This window comes from Bolinopsis microptera, chromosome 11 (assembly GCF_026151205.1).
Source record: "Bolinopsis microptera isolate Bmic1 chromosome 11, MBARI_Bmic_1.0, whole genome shotgun sequence".
Taxonomy (NCBI): Eukaryota; Metazoa; Ctenophora; class Tentaculata; order Lobata; family Bolinopsidae; genus Bolinopsis; species Bolinopsis microptera.
In genome coordinates this window covers 735,535-753,048 of record NC_087082.1, presented here as the reverse complement: position 1 = coordinate 753,048, position 17,514 = coordinate 735,535, and the positions used below count along the sequence as shown (strand labels likewise).

The 17,514-nt window shown below is 40.0% G+C and overlaps 3 protein-coding genes across 3 annotated transcripts in view; 2 read left to right on the top strand and 1 right to left on the bottom strand.

The window, feature by feature from the left end:
• The window catches only part of LOC134822730 (phosphatidate phosphatase LPIN1-like), a 582,707-nt gene that overhangs the window by 513,079 nt on the left and 52,114 nt on the right, over positions 1-17,514 (bottom strand).
• Positions 48-5,208, top strand: LOC134823117 (uncharacterized). The gene is made up of 3 exons (XM_063834459.1): positions 48-62; positions 189-334; positions 4,641-5,208. The coding sequence occupies exons 1-3, from the start codon at positions 48-50 to the stop codon at positions 5,206-5,208; spliced, it is 729 nt and encodes a 242-aa protein (XP_063690529.1).
• LOC134823116 (uncharacterized) lies at positions 6,062-7,009 on the top strand. The gene has a single exon (XM_063834458.1). The coding sequence runs from the start codon at positions 6,062-6,064 to the stop codon at positions 7,007-7,009; it is 948 nt and encodes a 315-aa protein (XP_063690528.1).

Here is a 17,514-nt window from a genome sequence, read left to right as displayed (position 1 = left end):
ATTACCTTACGTCTATAATTGATCTCTGTTGATTCATAAAAATTATCATGGCGAAACACAAAGTTACAAATCAATCTGTGTATATATTTATACACATTAAATATCTCTAATGGTTTCACACATGATCATAGTGTGGAACCACCCCTGAAACAATCAGTGAACCAGTTACTAACCAAATACCCCAACAGGGAATGGCCGATCAACAACATGGCAACAACGCCCCAGCAGCAGCTGCTGCAGCCGCAGCTAGAATGCCACAGCGTCTCAACCCGATGTTCATAAGAGCACCACCACAGTTTAAGAGCGGGATGGACCTGGATCTATACCTACAACGGTTCCGGGCGTACTCCAGATCCATTAACTGTCCGGCAAATGAACAAGCGGACCTTCTAATAAGCTTGCTGGAGGACAAGGCACTAGAAGGGATCTCGAGAACAGTTCAACTCGTTACTTATGCAAGGCGATTTAGACGAACTCATCGCCCAAATCAGACGTGCAGAAAGGCTAGGCCGTAACAGAGAACGGTACATAACGGAACTACGCAACAGAAAAAGACTTCGGACAGAAGGAATCTGGGAATACCACCTCGAGTTTTCAATGAAACAAGAAATTTCAATGAAACAAGAAATTTAATTTTTAGCACATTTTACAGAATAAAGAGAAGTAAAACAATTTATAAAAATATAATGCTCATTTGGTGTATGACTTTTTGTCCTTGACTGTTAGTTTGATTTTGAAGGGACAGGTAACTAACGGGGCAGGGAATGTGCGTGGCTGAAAGCTTTTGCACACACCAAAACGCTAGTTCAGTTGAGTTTTTAGAGACAGGGCTCATATGAGGATCAGAAGAAAATTATTAGCAGACGTTAGGGGTTCTGTTTGTGTTTGTTACTATGGGTTACAGTCTTGTTGTGACAGAAAGTCTACACTATATATGCCTAAGTTTAAATTGTGTAGTTTGAGGATATAAAATGCAACTGCCAGTTACACAAACTGGCAAAGAAGGCTTATCCAGACAATGATGCTATGAGAAACGGGTCTCTCAGAGAATCGTTTTTTATCGCCAACATCAACGACTCCTATCTAGCATCGCGGCTAAGGGAACTACAAGAGCTCAAAATGGAGCAGCTGTTGGATGCAGCGATCACCTTACATGGATGCCAAACGGCATCAATAAAGCCAGTCAATGTGGTAACGTACCAGGAGGACAACGGGAGTTTTAAGCTGGAAAAAGACCAGATCTGGCAGCGGTTAGACGACATATCTCTTCGGATGGATCAATTGGCAGTGAACCAAATTGTGGGAAATTGGTAGATCACCGACCGGCTATAAGCCGGTTATAAGCCGGCTATAAACCGGCTTATAGCCGGCTACAATTTTTATAGCCGGCTATAAGCCGGCTTATAGCCGGTTAGTAGCCGCTTACATTTGTTGTTGAGCGACGGCTATTAGCCGGTTATAAGCCGGCTATTAGCCGTTTAGGTATCGAAAGTGGTTATAAGCCGGCTATAAGCCGGCTATAAGCCGGTTATAAGATATTAACTCAACTTCATTGTACTGAACAATAGTCAGGAGCCGGCTATAAGAAATTCAGCGAAAACAGCTATTAGCCGGTTATAAGCCGGCTATTAGCCGTTTAGGTATCGAAAGTGGTTATAAGCCGGTTATAAGATATTAACTCAACTTCATCGTACTGAACAATAGTCAGGAGCCGGCTATAAGAAATTCAGCGAAAACAGCTATTAGCCGGTTATAAGCCGGCTATTAGCCGTTTAGGTATCGAAAGTGGTTATAAGCCGGCTATAAGCCGGCTATAAGATATTAACTTAACTTCATCGTACTGAACTGAGTTAATATCTTATAACCGGCTTATAGCCGGCTTATAACCACTTTCGATACCTAAACGGCTAATAGCCGGCTTATAACCGGCTAATAGCCGTTTTCACTGAATTTCTTATAGCCGGCTCCTGACTATCGTTCAGTACGATGTAGTTGAGTTAATATCATATAACCGGCTTATAGCCGGCTTATAGCCGGCTTATAACCACTTTTAATACCAAAACGGCTAATATCAGGCTTATAACCGGCTAATAGCCGTCGCTCAACAACAAATGTAAGCGGCTACTAACCGGCTATAAGCCGGCTTATAGCCGGCTATAAAAATTGTAGCCGGCTATAAGCCGGCTTATAGCCGGTTAGTAGCCGGCTTATAGCCGGTCGGTGATCTACCAACTGGCCAGAACTGTTTCTAACCAACCAGTAACAACCCAAAACAACATCCAAGAACAAAACACCCAGGAGGGGTATCAATATAAAGGACCACGGCATTCATTCCCAGAACCACCATCTTACACCTGTTACCACTTAAACACCTCTTTTTATTATTTTTCTAACCCTTTTTCCCTCCTTAAGTTAAAATGGCTACGTCGAGAGACTTTATCAAGGCCGTATCTTCGCTAACAACAGCGTATTCTGACGACCTGAGGGAACTTGAGGCTTTAAAGAAAAAGTTGAGGAGAGCCGAACGAACCATCAGAGACTTACGCGTAGAAATTGAGTTTTATGCAGATCAAGCAGCAAGCTTTGAGATGCGGATGGATACTCAACTGCCGGCATACTTTCAGAGACCTTCATCCCCCAGTACTTACCAGACTTCTCCGTACCAGGAATCTCCGGCTTCACCGCCACTTGACGACCCTAATGCGCGAGGAGCATGGTGATGAAGCAAGAACAAAGAAGATGACTTGTTTTATCCTTTATTTATTTCACATTTTGATAAATTTTTGTTTCCTATTTCTGTTACTTATATTGAAGTGTTTTATTTGTACTCCTTCGTATAAAGTGGAAAAGAGGATCTGAATATAAAGAAAGGAGAAAGACGGGGAAGAAAGGGTAGTATTAAAGAGTATTGTACTGGATATTATAGTACGTTTAGGTGTTAAGTATAGGAAGTGTTCTTTCGGCATTTTAGTTTAGGCGCGCAGAGCTGTGCTAGGGTTAAATTTAAATGATTTCCCTTCAACACAAGCATCATAAAAAAATATATGAAGAATAATTAAACAGTCCAGCGTCCCCTAAACAGTGCACAAGCATTATCGGAGGAGGGCTATTCAAAGTAAACACTAAACATGTTTGACAGAGCTTAGAGCTAACCAGCTGAGTTTAACAGTTTGAAAGTTACAAACTGAATAATAGAGTTATAAAATGGGAGGATATGATAATTTATAAACCCCGGACCTGAAAACACTTGAGAGTCAAGTTTGAATTAAGATCGAAGTCAAAATATTTGATTTTATTATTATTTGTGTTAATTACTAAAAAGAAAAATCAGTTACAGTAAAGCACTAGGTTGAGCATGATTTTATTCGAATTATAGAATTATTTGTTCAAGCAGCACCTAAATTATGCGCTTATTTTTTAATATCTGTTTTTAGATCACTCTTCTGCCACAGTTTGTATTGCGAAGGAATATAGGTTTTTGTTAATCTTCAAAAAAGCTGACTTTTATTGATCTTTTAACACATTTATTTGCCAAGAAATAACATTATCTCATTATGCAGACCACGTTGTCTTTTGGAGACCAGATGACTCGGGACAAATCATAAAACACAATGTTAGGACCCAGTCCATTACCTTCTCGAACACAATGGGAACTTTCAAACGTTAATGACTTTTCTTAAGAATTTTAAGTTGCTCCTCTCCACGGAGTCGAAGCTAGAAAAAGCATTATTCATGGGAGCTGTTATATTATTGGCAACTTGTACGAACACCGATGGGACAGTAAGACAACATTAAGACAACATTAAGACAACAATAAGACAACATTAAGACAACATTAAGACAACAATAAGACAACGTTAACGCAACAAACACCAATAAGACAACAAACGATAAGACAACATTAAGACAACATTAAGGCAACATTAAGGCAACATTAAAGCAAACATTAAGACAACATTAAGGCAACATTAAGACAACATTAAGGCAACAATAAGACAACAATAAGACAACAATAAGACAAGATTAAGACAACAAACACCGATAAGACAACAAAATAGGATAAAATATTAAGACAACATTAAGACAACATTAAGACAACATTAAGACAACAAACTCAATTAAGACAACATTAAGACAACATTAAAACAACAAACTCATTTAAGACAACATTAAGACAACAAACTCGTTTAAGACTACATTAATGCAACAAAATGTTTAGAATATGTAATATACGGCCGTGATTTCATTGCCGCAGTACACAGATTTTTGAAATTATCTGTTAAGATACTTTGGACTGCTAGTTAAAAGTCGGAAATTTAAATTGATGCTTAATTGATTTAAATGAAATAACTGGTTTACAATATAATGATGATAAATTGATACTGAAATAACTGGTTTACAATATAGAATAAAACAAATATCTTAATAACGAGTTTTAGGCTTTAGGGCGTTTCCTTGAGCATAAAGGCGTGTTAGGTCTCTATGTTTTCTGTTGCAGATATCTTTTGCCGCTGGGTTTGGAGCGTTACTTTACGTAGCTGCAGGAACGAGCTCTCAAGGGATTGTCTGTCCACGAGTGCTGCTTCTGCAATGCACCTTTTTCTGTAGAAGTGCGATCGACAAATGCCTCTTTCTTCTAGGACTGTTGAAAGAGATTTCCCGTTGATGGTCAAGTTGAGTATTGTCCTGTATTCAACCAAAGCTCCGTCAATGCTGATGTTCCTCACTCGTGTCCGACGAGCTGCTGGAGGAGGTGGTGTATTTGGGGCTGCGGGAGGAGGGGTCGCCGGAGCTGCAGGAGGAGGGGTCACTGGAGCTGCTGGAGGAGGGGTCGCTGGAGCTGCTGGAGGAGGGGTCGCTGGAGCTGCTGGAGGGGTCGCCGGAGCTGCGGGAGGAGGGGTCGCCGGAGCTGCGGGAGGAGGGGTCGCCGGAGCTGCTGGAGCTGCTGGAGGAGGGGTTGCTGGAGCTGCTGGAGGAGGGGTTGCTGGAGCTGCTGGAGGAGGGGTTGCTGGAGCTGCTGGAGGAGGGGTTGCTGGAGCTGCTGGAGCTGCAGGAGGTGGCGGGGAAGCAGGATTGGATGCAGTTGAGGAAGTGGATGGAGCAGAAGACAGTCTAGGAGCTGGGGGAGGAATGCCAGGGAGGTTGAGTCGAGGTCGACGTGAAAGAGAGGTAGTAGGTCTAGAAGGGCGAGATGTTGAGGATGCATGAGCAAGGCAAGGGTCGATAGTAAGGATAATCTGATGGGTAAGAGGTTCATCAGAGTAGCCACTTCTGGCAACAAGGACGCAACTGGAGCATTTGAGTGAAGGAAGAGAAGGAGCGATGTAACTTGTCCTAGGACAGGAGGTCGCGACGTGTCCAGTAGAAGCACAATGGGCACACTTCGGTGCAGGAGTAGGTCGGCTGTAACGGGTTCCTCGTCTAGTAACCATAGCAGTTGTACAAAAGTCAGATGGATGTGATTAGTAAACGATTCAGATAACTGATATCGACTGTGAGTTCCATTCGTTTATATACTATATAACTACTGTTATGTCACATCTTGTTAGCGAGATCACTTCTCCTGGATCGCGTCATCACCATGGCTCACGTGACTTTAAATGACATCTGGCTCACTCAACTTTTTACGATGCATCACATGTCAAATCACCTCAGATAATAATGTAACATCTTGTTAGCGATTCTCAGATCGCAGCTTGTAATTGTACAGTTCACGTCATGACCAGATCGTGTGGTATTAATGAGGGCCGTTGTTCGTGTTCTTATGGAATGTGGTATTAATCGAACAGTTCACGTCATGACCAGATCGTGTGGTATTAATGAGGGCCGTTGTTCGTGTTCTTATGGAATGTGGTATTAATCGAACAGTTCACGTCATGACCAGATCGTGTGGTATTAATGAGGGCCGTTGTTCGTGTTCTTATGGAATGTGGTATTAATCGAACAGTTCACGTCATGATTAGATCGTTTGGTATTAATGAGGCCGATGTTCGTGTTCTGCTCACGTGACAAATAGTATTAATAGAGGCCATCAAACCAACACTTTATCTAACGATACAACATGAACTCCCTTCCCTCCTACGAAGAGCTAAGACGCGGATCACTATCATCGGAAACGGAATGTCTACAGTACTGCTTGGATATCGGAATGCTGCGACCTTTCCAAACTTGTGAAGAGTGCAACAACTTTATGACCTTGAAGAAATGCCCAACGAGCAAGTACACAGACGGCTACTGCTGGCAGTGTTCAGACACTTCTTCAGACATCGACCACTTCTGCTCAGTGAGAACCGGGAGTATCCTCCACAAACGCAAGCTACCCTTCTCCGTATTCCTCCACATCATCTGGCTGTTCTGCAACCGACTGAGTGTCTGCGACGTAGCACGGATCATAACCATCAGCACCGGCTGTGTACGGTCCATCTTCTCCTCGATCCGAAATTGCATGCTTGAAGACCTGTTCGACAACGGTGCACGTAGAAAGATTGGTGGGGTCGGCTGTATAGTGGAGATTGACGAATCCAAATTCGGTAAACGAAAATATAACAGAGGTCGACGTGTAGTCGGAAAATGGGTGCTGGGTGGGTTCTGTAGGACTACTGGCGAATGCTTCTTAGTGGAGTGTACCGGCAATCGACGCGATCACAACACCCTAATCACACTCATCAAGGAGCACGTTCTACCGGGTACAACTATTCTCACCGACAAGTGGAAAGGTTATAACGCCCTGCAACACCACGGATTTCCTCATCAAGTTGTCAACCATAGTCGAGGATTTGTGGACCCGGTCACTGGTGTTCACACCAACAGCTGCGAAGGGATGTGGTTCCACGCTAAGAACCACATGCGAAGAGGAACCGGTCGTACCCGAACGGATTCAGCAGCCATGACTGTAGCCTTGTCAGAATTTATGTGGTGTAAGCGATACGGACTGACAAGAGACAACGCCTCCGTGAGGAAAGCCTTCAACCAAGATATCCCAGCCCTATTCAGAAGAATTTTTGATTAATTTATTGCTCTGTAGATTTGTATTACCTGATAAATAATGAGACCTAATTATTTCATTTTCAGAGTTTAAGTCACAATTTCGTATTACTCTAACTCAGTTGATGAAGTAAAATATAATTTGACAAAGTAAAATATATTCGAAGATATAGTGTTATACTGTTATACATAATTTGTTGTCTTAAACGAATTTGTTGCTTTAATGTTGTCTTAATGTTGCCTTAATGATGCCTTAATGTTGTCTTAATGTTGTCTTATCGTTTGTTGTCTTATTGGTGTTTGTTGCGTTAATGTTGTCTTAATGTTGTCTTATTGGTGTCTTAATGTTGTCTTAATGTTGTCTTATCGTTTGTTGTCTTATTGGTGTTTGTTGCGTTAATGTTGTCTTAATGTTGTCTTATTGGTGTCTTAATGTTGTCTTATTTTTGTGTTAATGTGTCTTATTGGTGTCTTAATGTTGTCTTATTGTTGTCTTAATGTGTCTTAATGTTGTCTTACTGTCCCATCGGTGTTCGTACAAGTTGCCTTATTATTATTCACTTGAAACCCAAGGTGGCGAGTTTAACAATGTAATCGGCATAACATTGATACCACTAGATTAAGAACGATTCCGTGTCCTGCAAACAGTGCCGGAGAGATTGTTGGGCATCGACCTAACGACCTTGGGACCACCACAACGGTGGTAGCAGAATTTCAAGACGGAAAACCAGTTATTGTCACATGGGGCGGGAACGAGACGTGCATTCGGTCGACGATCGACCTGTCTACAGGAAAGGCAGGATACGAGCACTCCACTATGATGACATATCTTATCCGAGAGTCCAAAAAGTTTATCGGGCGTCAGCGGCAGTGACTCAAGAACTCGCACGGGAATGCGAGCTACCTTACAAAATCAATGGAAGGAACTTCACCGGGTCAAACGGAACCACCACAACATCTTTGGTGGTGAGATGTTTAAGCTAAACATAGTGCTAATGGAACTGAAGTAAACAGGTAAAAATATAATTCTCAGCTAGGAAGAAATCCAGTTCTAAGACCTTGTATCTTCTCCATTGCATGAACTTTCAATATAATAATAAGTTTGATAAGTTTTTTATAGCAGTGGAAATATATTTCTAATCACAATTTAAATTTTATTGAAATCATTAGAAACATATATGGGGAAAAAGTTTATAATAAACTTGAAAATATGATTTTTATATAGTCAGCAAATTCGATCATTCTTCCAATAACTCAATAACTACTGAGAATAAATATGTTACATCTCATCAAAAGAGCCGTTCTTATAGATGAAGCGCACCGCCTAAAAAAGTAAAAAGGGATGTACATCTCATCGATTTACATAAATGTATTATTGATTATATTATGATGTATGATATTAGTTATTATGTATAATTCTGACCAATACCTCTCAGCCTCTGATTAGAGGACTAGCTAAGTCAATTGTATCCATTGTTCGAGATGAGATAGTCCATTACATTGGCGACAAGATGAAGAAAACGTACCCATATCCACTTACCTCTGAAGTCAGTGCTCCCTAGATGACTGGTTTGAACAGTATACGTGGTTACTGAAGAGTCAACAGGCATACCCGGTTGAACCGGAAGCGTTGCAGGTCGAACCCTACGTGCTACATTGGTTCATAATCACGAACCGCATTTTGAGAAATTACATTTTTAAGACTGTTTTTTCCTTCAAAAACTGTCGCCTGCAAAGCAGACATACTAAGAAGTCTGAACTTTCATTAATCTAATTATTTTACCTTAGATGAGGCCAATTCATTAGATGCAAGAAGAAAGTAATGGATGAGTATAAGCATTTGCTGTTCAACCCAGCGCTTACAGAAACTGACCTCGTCACAGATGCAGGTAACTGTTTGCTCTGTAGACCAGGATTGTGCATTCCCAGTAGTCATGGTAAAGACCATGTGAAAAAGTTTAAACGAATAGACGACTTGGTCATATTGACGGTTGTCGGCAAGAAACATCATTTTGCTATGTGGATGATAAAAAGCTGACAAGATACCACTATCACTGTCCATTCTGCTTATTTAGTAATAAGGAAGTTGGAAGACAATTTTTGCATTATATAAACAGATGTATGTTATAAATTGATACTATATTTTAGATTTAGACTGATAACTGATCACCTATTATATTTTGTAGGGTCTAGGGTTAGATCCTGATTCACGATTTCCCTGTTTCTCTTGTACAACGGCTAGGACCTTACAATGGCGACGAGGATTATTGGACAGTTGGAACTCTTAACATCAGATGCAGAGTGCAGAACATGGTTTGAGCGGTTTGAGTTGTTTGCTCAAGCCAATCAGCTATTCAGAGCGGTACCAGCAATACCGGAGCTCGCTAATGACAACAGCAACGCTGCAGCAGTGGAAACAGCAAGGACGAATGCGCAGAATGCGACTCAAGGAAATACCGCAGTTTTCCTATCGTACTTGGACAGTGGCATGTATGGGCTAACCAAGAGTTTGAGCAACCCAGATGAAGTGAGATTGTGCACCTATGACACCCTGAAGAAGAGGTTAGTAGATCATTTGATGCCGCAACCTGCAGTACATCTTCAGAGATATAAGTTTTCGTCCTGCAAACAAGTGAACGAGACAGTTGGTCAATACATCAACAAACTGAAAACAATCGCAACCTTTTGTGACTTTGAGAACTTTCAGGAGAGAATGCTTGATCAATTTATTGCTGGAATGAAGAGTGTGAAAATGAAGAAAAAGCTGTTAGGGGAAGCCAACTTAACTTTTGAGAGAGCGGTAGAGTTAGCTTTAGCTGCTGAGAAGGCAGAGGAGAAAGCAGCGCAGATGAACATGAGCGAGAGTGATGTTAACAGAGTATGGGAGAAACGGAAGCCGAACAAATTCAAAGCTTCAGTTGTATGTACGAGATGTACATTGAGTGGACACACTAAGGACAACTGCAAAACTAAATGTTTCAAATGTAAGAAAACTGGACATATCAAGAAGAACTGTTATGTTGTGAAGAAAACTCACAATGTTGAAGAGCAGAGTGAGATTGAGAGTCAGAGTCCAGATGTCAATAGTTCTTTGGAGTGGTCAGTGAGACACGTGAATGTGTCAGGTAACGTTACGGTGTCAGGTAATGTTATTGAACCACTTGAAATTGGAATTGATAATGTTTTTTGTCAGAAACCAATGGTTAAAGTTACTATTAATGATGATATTTTTTTGAATATGGAGTTTGATAGTGGCAGTAGTGCAGTGTGAGCGTAACAACGGTGCAAGCTTTGTGTGAGAGTGCTCGTGTGAGTTCGTCAGTTGTGTATGATGCACTGGTAAAGACGAAGAACACTCTAAAAGTTGCCAACGGTGAGATTAAGTCTATACTCGGGAAGATGAAAGTTAAAGTGAATTTTAAAGGTAAATGTAGAGAGAACATGGAACTGTATGTTGTGGAGGAACCGTTTCCGACTCTCTTTGGCAGAACCTGGATTCAAGTTTTCTGTGGTTACGATTGGTTGGAACAGCTATTCAATGGAAAAGACCGTGTTGTGTCTAATGTACCCTCTAAATGTAGTAAGTTATGTAGTAGTGTAGTGAAGTGTGATCAGTCATGTAATTCTCAATGTTCAGTAGATGTTTTGGGTGAGATGAGAGGCGAGTCGTCTTGTGTAATGTCTGTTGTTGACAAAGACGAAGAGTCAAAGATTGGTAAAGACGAAGAGCCAAAGATTGACAAAGACCTTCAGAGTGAAGAAGGATACCCTCTCAACCAAGTCTCTGAAGGAATAGTAACTGAGAAGATGATCACGGATTACGTGGAAAGTTTAAAACACAACAAGATATTCAAACCTGGAATTGGACAGATCAGTAGAGTCGAAGCTAAACTCACGCTGAAAGAAGAAGCTCAACCCGTATTCTTAAAGGCTAGGAACTTGCCGTATTCTCAACAAGAGAAAGTCAAGAATGAGTTGATGTCCTTGGTTGATCAGAATATCTTGGAGAAAGTTGAAAGCAGTACCTGGGCTACGCCTATAGTAGTTGTCGAGCGTGGGCCAAAGTTAAGGATATGCGGTGACTATAAAAGTACCCTCAACAGCACCTAGAGACAAAGATTTATCCTTTACCGAGTACTGAAGAATGCTTTAATTCAATGGTTGGAGGACAGAAGTTTTCAGTTATCGATGTGAAGTCTGCTTACAATCATGTGAAAGTCAGAGAGAAGGACAAGAAGCTTACAGTGATAAACACTCATCTCGGTCTATTTCAATGGAATAGATTACCCTACGGTGTGTCAAGTAGTAGCGGTATCTTTCAGGAGACCATGGACAACACGTTGAAAAACATTGATAAAGTTTGCTGTAGGATCGATGATATTTTGATATCAGGAAAAGATGACCGGGAGCACTTGCAGAATCTTCAAGAGGTAATACGACGATTGCAGGAACGAGGATTTCGGTGTAACTGGGCTAAGTCCAAGTTTCTTCAGGACTCAGTTGTTTATTTAGGTCATCAGATATCAAGACATGGAATACAGCCAGTAAAATCCAAGGTGGCAGATTTGAAAGCAGCTCCAGCACCGACTAACCTGGCCGAACTAATTTCATTTCTGGGTGCTGTCAACTACTATCGTAGATACCTGCCCAACTTAAGTTCAGTTATTGAACCTCTAGATAGTTTGAGATCATCACCCTGGAAATGGACCAAAAAGGAGGAAGCAGCATTCAAAGAGTTAAAAGACATGCTCTGTTCTGATGCAGTGTTGACGCTGTATGATCCTAACAAGAAGTTGAAGCTTGACACTGATGCCAGCAGCAGAGGACTTGGAGCGGTGTTGAGTCACGTGGACAAAGAAGGAGAAAGACCGATCGAATACATATCACGAACTTTATCGAAAGCCGAGAAGAACTACAGTCAGATTGATCGTGAAGCCCTAGCTATAGTATGGGCGGTCACAAGATTTCATGTGTATTTGTGGGGAAATCATTTTGAGTTAGTGATGGACCACAAGCCATTAACGTTTATTTTTGACCCAAAGAGGAACCTGCCAGAGATGGCAACAGCTAGAATAACTCGATATGGATTGACCTTAATGAGTTATCAGTATAGTATCAAGTACAGACCTACCAAAGATCATGCCAATTGTGATCTACTTTCTAGGCTGCCAGCGCCTACTAAAGACAAGGAGGAGACCACTATTTATGACACAGTCCTCAAGGTCACGATGGAAGAAGCATTGTTAGATGCAGGACTAGTTGTCAGAGAAACGATGAAGGATCCGATTCTATCTCGTGTGTTTGCTTACACTATGGAGGGATGGCCAGCAAAACTAGACTGTACTAACGAAGAGATGAAAGAATTTCAGAAAAGGAAGACCGAACTATCTACGGAGCAAGGATGCTTGATCTGGTGAAATCGAGTGGTAATACCTGTGAAACTGAGGCAGTCAGTGTTAGACATGTTGCACTTGACTCACTCAGGTGTTAGTGGTATGAAGACACTTGCGAGGAGCTATGTTTGGTGGCCTAATCTTAATCAAGACTTGGAGAACATGGTAAAGACATGTGTGGACTGTAACAAGTTTGGTAGATCAGCACCAGCTTTAACAGACCATCCGTGGTGCCGACCCACTGGACCATACCAGCGCATCCACATGGACTTTGCAGGACTATTCCAGGGACACATGTGGTTACTTGTTCAGGACGCCTACTCTAAGTGGCCTGACATTGTTAAGATGAACTCAACGAAAGCAGGAGCACTGATTACAGTTCTAAGACACATATTTGCTAGAACTGGGTTACCATGTGTCGTTGTATCAGACAACGGACCCCAGTTTACTTCAGATCAACTCAGAGTTTTCTTCAAGCAAAACGGAATAAGACACATTCCAACGCCGACATACCACCCTAAATCTAATAGCATCGCAGAGAGACTGGTACAATCGTTCAAGAATTCTATGAAAAAGATGTGGAACGACTCTAAAGACTTGGACAAGAATCTCAATAATTTCTTGTTAACTTACAGGAACACTCCGCACGCAACCACAGGTCAGACACCAGCAATCATGATGTACAATCGGACATTAAGATCTAAGTTACACATGCTCACGCCACATGACAAGGAGAAAGTGGACAACTTGCAAGCTGACAAACAACAACAAGTGTTGCAGAGCAATCCTAGAACATTTTGTCCAAAGCAGCCAGTACGTGTCCAGATTGATGGAAAGGAATGGAGACCAGCCACAGTAGTGCGAAGACTGGGCGAATCATCCAACACATATGATATTGAGCATGAAGGACGCATCATCAGGAAGCATGCTGATCACATTCAAAGCCTGAGAAGACCTATTATCTCTCTTCAACAAGGTAACGTATCTGACAAAGACCCTGTTTCAGTGAGAGGTGAGACAATGAGTGAGCAGCAGGATGTTAGTCCGTTAGTTGAACCTGGTATAGTTGACCCTGATATTGAACTGCCAGATAATTTACGAGATAATAATGATGAACCTTCTGAGATTGATATTAGAGATGACGTTATTGCTAGACAGCAAACTGATGATGAAAATGTTAATGTTAGAAGAGCAAATCTGAGAGATGTTCCTCGGGTAAATTACAAAATGTTAAACAGATATGGCAAGCAAGCAACGTGATATTTCAATAACCAATCACGATGACCAGTTTTTAAGAAATTGTTTTGTTTAATGAAATTATAACTTTTATACAGTAATCCAAGTTTGTAATTAGCCGGGAGCACTAAGTTTGTTTTTAGATCACTCGAGTTCTGACAGTGAAAAGACGAAATTTTAGATTTTGCGCCTCACAGAAAGTTGTTCGCCGCCGAACTGATAATCTATGTGCAGTGCGGCGTGGCGTTAACATTTAATAAACGCGCGTTTTCGGGAACGAGACGCATCTTAACATGTGCTTTCGGATCTAACGAGAGAGAGAGCTGTTATAAATTGATACTATATTTTAGATTTAGACTGATAACTGATCACCTATTATATTTTGTAGGGTCTAGGGTTAGATCCTGATTCACGATTTCCCTGTTTCTCTTGTACAACGGCTAGGACCTTACAATGTAGAAGTCAACCCTCAACAAATCGGGGATGCTCACGAGATATACCTAAACCTACAGCAGCAGAGGATACTAAGTAAGAACTACGGGATATATAAAATATATGGACGTATATTTCTAATAACAATTTAAATTTTTTTTAAAATCATTAACAAAATGTATGGGGAAAAAAGCAGTGTCCTGCAAACAGTGTCCTGCAAAGTAGTGAAGTTTAAAATGGCCAGGGATGGCATTTTGACGGTTGTCGCCGAAAAAACAGGGAGAAGCGACTCTCAAGAGACAGTGGTATTAAAAAAGACAGGACGGAACATTGGCGAGCTGGAAATGGCGATCGCGAAGGCAACACTGCAACAGAGTGCTCACTGAAGCAGAGATAAGCATCCCAAACGAAGAAATATGCGACTTAAGTTGTGAAATATAAAATTGTGCTGATATTTTCTTTCTCTTTACAGTTTCTTTCTTTAAAACATTTCCTTTTTTCTTCCTACTTATTATTTTCATTGTTTTTTCATCCGGTGTTTAATCTCATTTCTCTGTAAGTTTTTGTCTGATTTTCTTTTCTTTTTTAAACATTTTTTTCATTCTTCTACTTTCTATGTCACTACTTTCCAGCTGCGAAGGGTAAGGGTTAATCGGCTTAACGAAGCAAAACCAAGCCGCCATTATTTTACATGGTTTCATCTTATGTTTGTGTCTGATTGCCTACGGAAGCATATAATTATATAAAATATGTTTTTATTCATATTTCACAGGTTGAAACTCGGTTCAAGCAGTATTTGTCCTACTTGCTCAACGAAGGAGTCTATGACAAGGAGGATCAAACAGATAAAGAAATACTGGCAGCGGTGTTCATACCTGTGATTCAGCGATGCCTGGACACATATATGCATCTGAGTACAACAATTACAGGTAATCAACAGCTGCTAGTAGATTATATTTAATTGTAAGTCATTTTATGAAATAATGTTTTCGTTTTCAGTTTAAATGGTCTGGTTAGGTACCAATACAGGCTCTGTCATTCTTTTCTACTGAGTATAATGCTGTTTTAGCTAACCCAGAGGTGTTCTTCAGTCAGAAGGGTGATCAAGTTCGTAATTTTAAAAATACTCATTATTGATTCGCAATCAAATAATGTTCTTGTTATTGACAAAAAAGGAGGTGGAATTCAGCCCCTAAAATATTGTATTTAATAACAAATGTTAATTTAAACAATGACATAAGTCATTGATCGATAACATCACTCTACACTTGAAAATGGTAAAAACTGGAATGAAAAATGATAGTGACTCTATTTGGTCGAACTTATCGTTGTATCTCCATTTAGGCCAAACAATATTTTTGATATATTTACTGGCACAGTTTATTATGTGTGTAAGAAGTATAAAACTCGGATCTGTCGGATAATGTATAAAAGTCAACAAACAATTATTAAGCTGTATAATAGCTGCTGATTTCATATAACTGTTTCAATTGGTTAAGCTTATTTAATTATCTGGAAGCATATTAAATTAATATGCAAATTGTTGAACTGACTATTTACAGGAACGTTGTATCACATAATACTGAGTCAGTAGATAAACAATGATATTTTCTCATTAAATCTCATGATATATGAACATAAATATGATTATAATAAATACATCGATATAATACTAATGCAACATTCTAAATAGGGCAATATTACAATATGGAACTAGTCAAATGGCAATTCACAGTCGAAGGTAAGGCTTAAAAAACAGCAGTTTAGTTCACTCTTCATTGAAATGTCTACGTGATACCTTCATACATTGGCTCATTCTCAGAATGCAAAGCAGACGTACTAAGAACTACGGGATATAATTGGACGGAAGACCAGGAAAAAGCCATCAGTGCCATTTTTAATGGGTTTGATGTCGTGGCGTGCTTGCAAATAGGAGCTGGGAAGTCACTTATCTTTCAAGCCCTAGCGCTGAGCTGCAAGCTCAGAAAACTCGACTATGTGGTCATCATCGTGACACCACTGAAATCTATCTCATTTACTCATGTACATAGCTTTAAAAAAGTGAGTACCATTATAGGATAATTATAGCATTAGGATCCTGGGGCAAAAGATTAAAGGAGAGCAGAACGCCATGAACCCTCGTTCTGTAACTACTACAAGCACATAGGTAAATTATGAAATAATGTTTTCACTTTAAAAGAGTTGAATACAATTAGAGAATAGGCCGAGAATGTTATGTATGTCCGCTACGATGCGAGAAGTTACGGATAAATGTACCAGACAGAGTCTCGGGATTTCTTCTATTTAAGAAATAAAGAAGAACCCCAAAAATCCACGCATTAGCTTCATTAACACGAAGGGAAAACTCGATGTTGGAAACCTAGCCCAAATGCTGAAAGAGAAAGGAAGACAATGCCCGAGAATTCTTATATTCGAGAAAAGTTTAGTGGATTGTGGCCTTTGTTATCTCGCTATAAAAAAGGTATAAATTCTTGTCTGTAAAATTCACGTCCTGTATTGTGAGCATTTGCGCAATATTAATTCATAATATTTGAAACAGAAAAAAAACTAGGTGATTTTTATTTGTCAATTCAGCTAGTATAGCAAACGGTATGTTAAATAAAATTGTTTTATAATGATTTCGCCGTATTATTTTGTTCAACAAACCGGCTGCTATAAGTGGAAATACCTTACAATAAACACAGAACAGACTATATATTATATAACTATAAACAATAAGCTTTTGAAGAGTAATACGTTGACAAGGTTGGATATTATAAAATCTTGCTTTTAATACAATAAACCTTGTATATTTTACGAACAGTTTTATGATAGGAAGAGAAGGGGTGCACAACAGCAGGTCTGGAGGTGTACCACTCACAGATACCAGCTACAAAACAAGAAATCATTGCGAATTGTTTAATGCTAGAGGACGGCGACGTAAGAATCGTCATAGCGACTAGCGCTCTGTCGATGGGTTTCGACGCTGTCGGTAAGCTAATATAATGACAACGAAAGTTACCTAACATATATTTTGCAGCGGAGTTCGGATCTCCACAATTGATTCCCTACGAAGATTCCCATTTAAGATTTCGTGTCAACAACATAATGAATCAATTTTCAGGTATATGCTATGTTGTACACTTACAAATGCCTAGAAGATTGGAAGACTTCGTTCAAATGACTGGTAGATGCGGTCGAAAAGACGGCGTAAAAGCTTTCTGCCTCCTGTTTATTGACATTAAACCCAGGGATCTAGAAGAGTCCTGTAATGATTACAGGCTACAGAATAAAGAATGCAGACGATCGAATTTGGTTGAACGTTTTCCAGGTAATTTGGTGATGTTCTTCAATCTAATGAGATTTATAAAATAATGAACTAAAAATCTACTTAATATAAAATTATGCATGATCGATTTAATTTTTGTAATTGCCTCGATGTTTTTACCACGATATATTTTATTTGTAC

Coding starts and splice junctions, on each gene's coding strand:
- LOC134823117 (XM_063834459.1), top strand. Junction 335..4,640: donor CTGGATCTATACCTACAACG/GTTCCGGGCGTA, acceptor TCTTTCTTCTAG/GACTGTTGAAAGAGATTTCC.
- LOC134823116 (XM_063834458.1), top strand. CDS start 6,062: ATGAACTCCCTTCCCTCCTACGAAGAGCTAAGACGCGGATCACTATCA.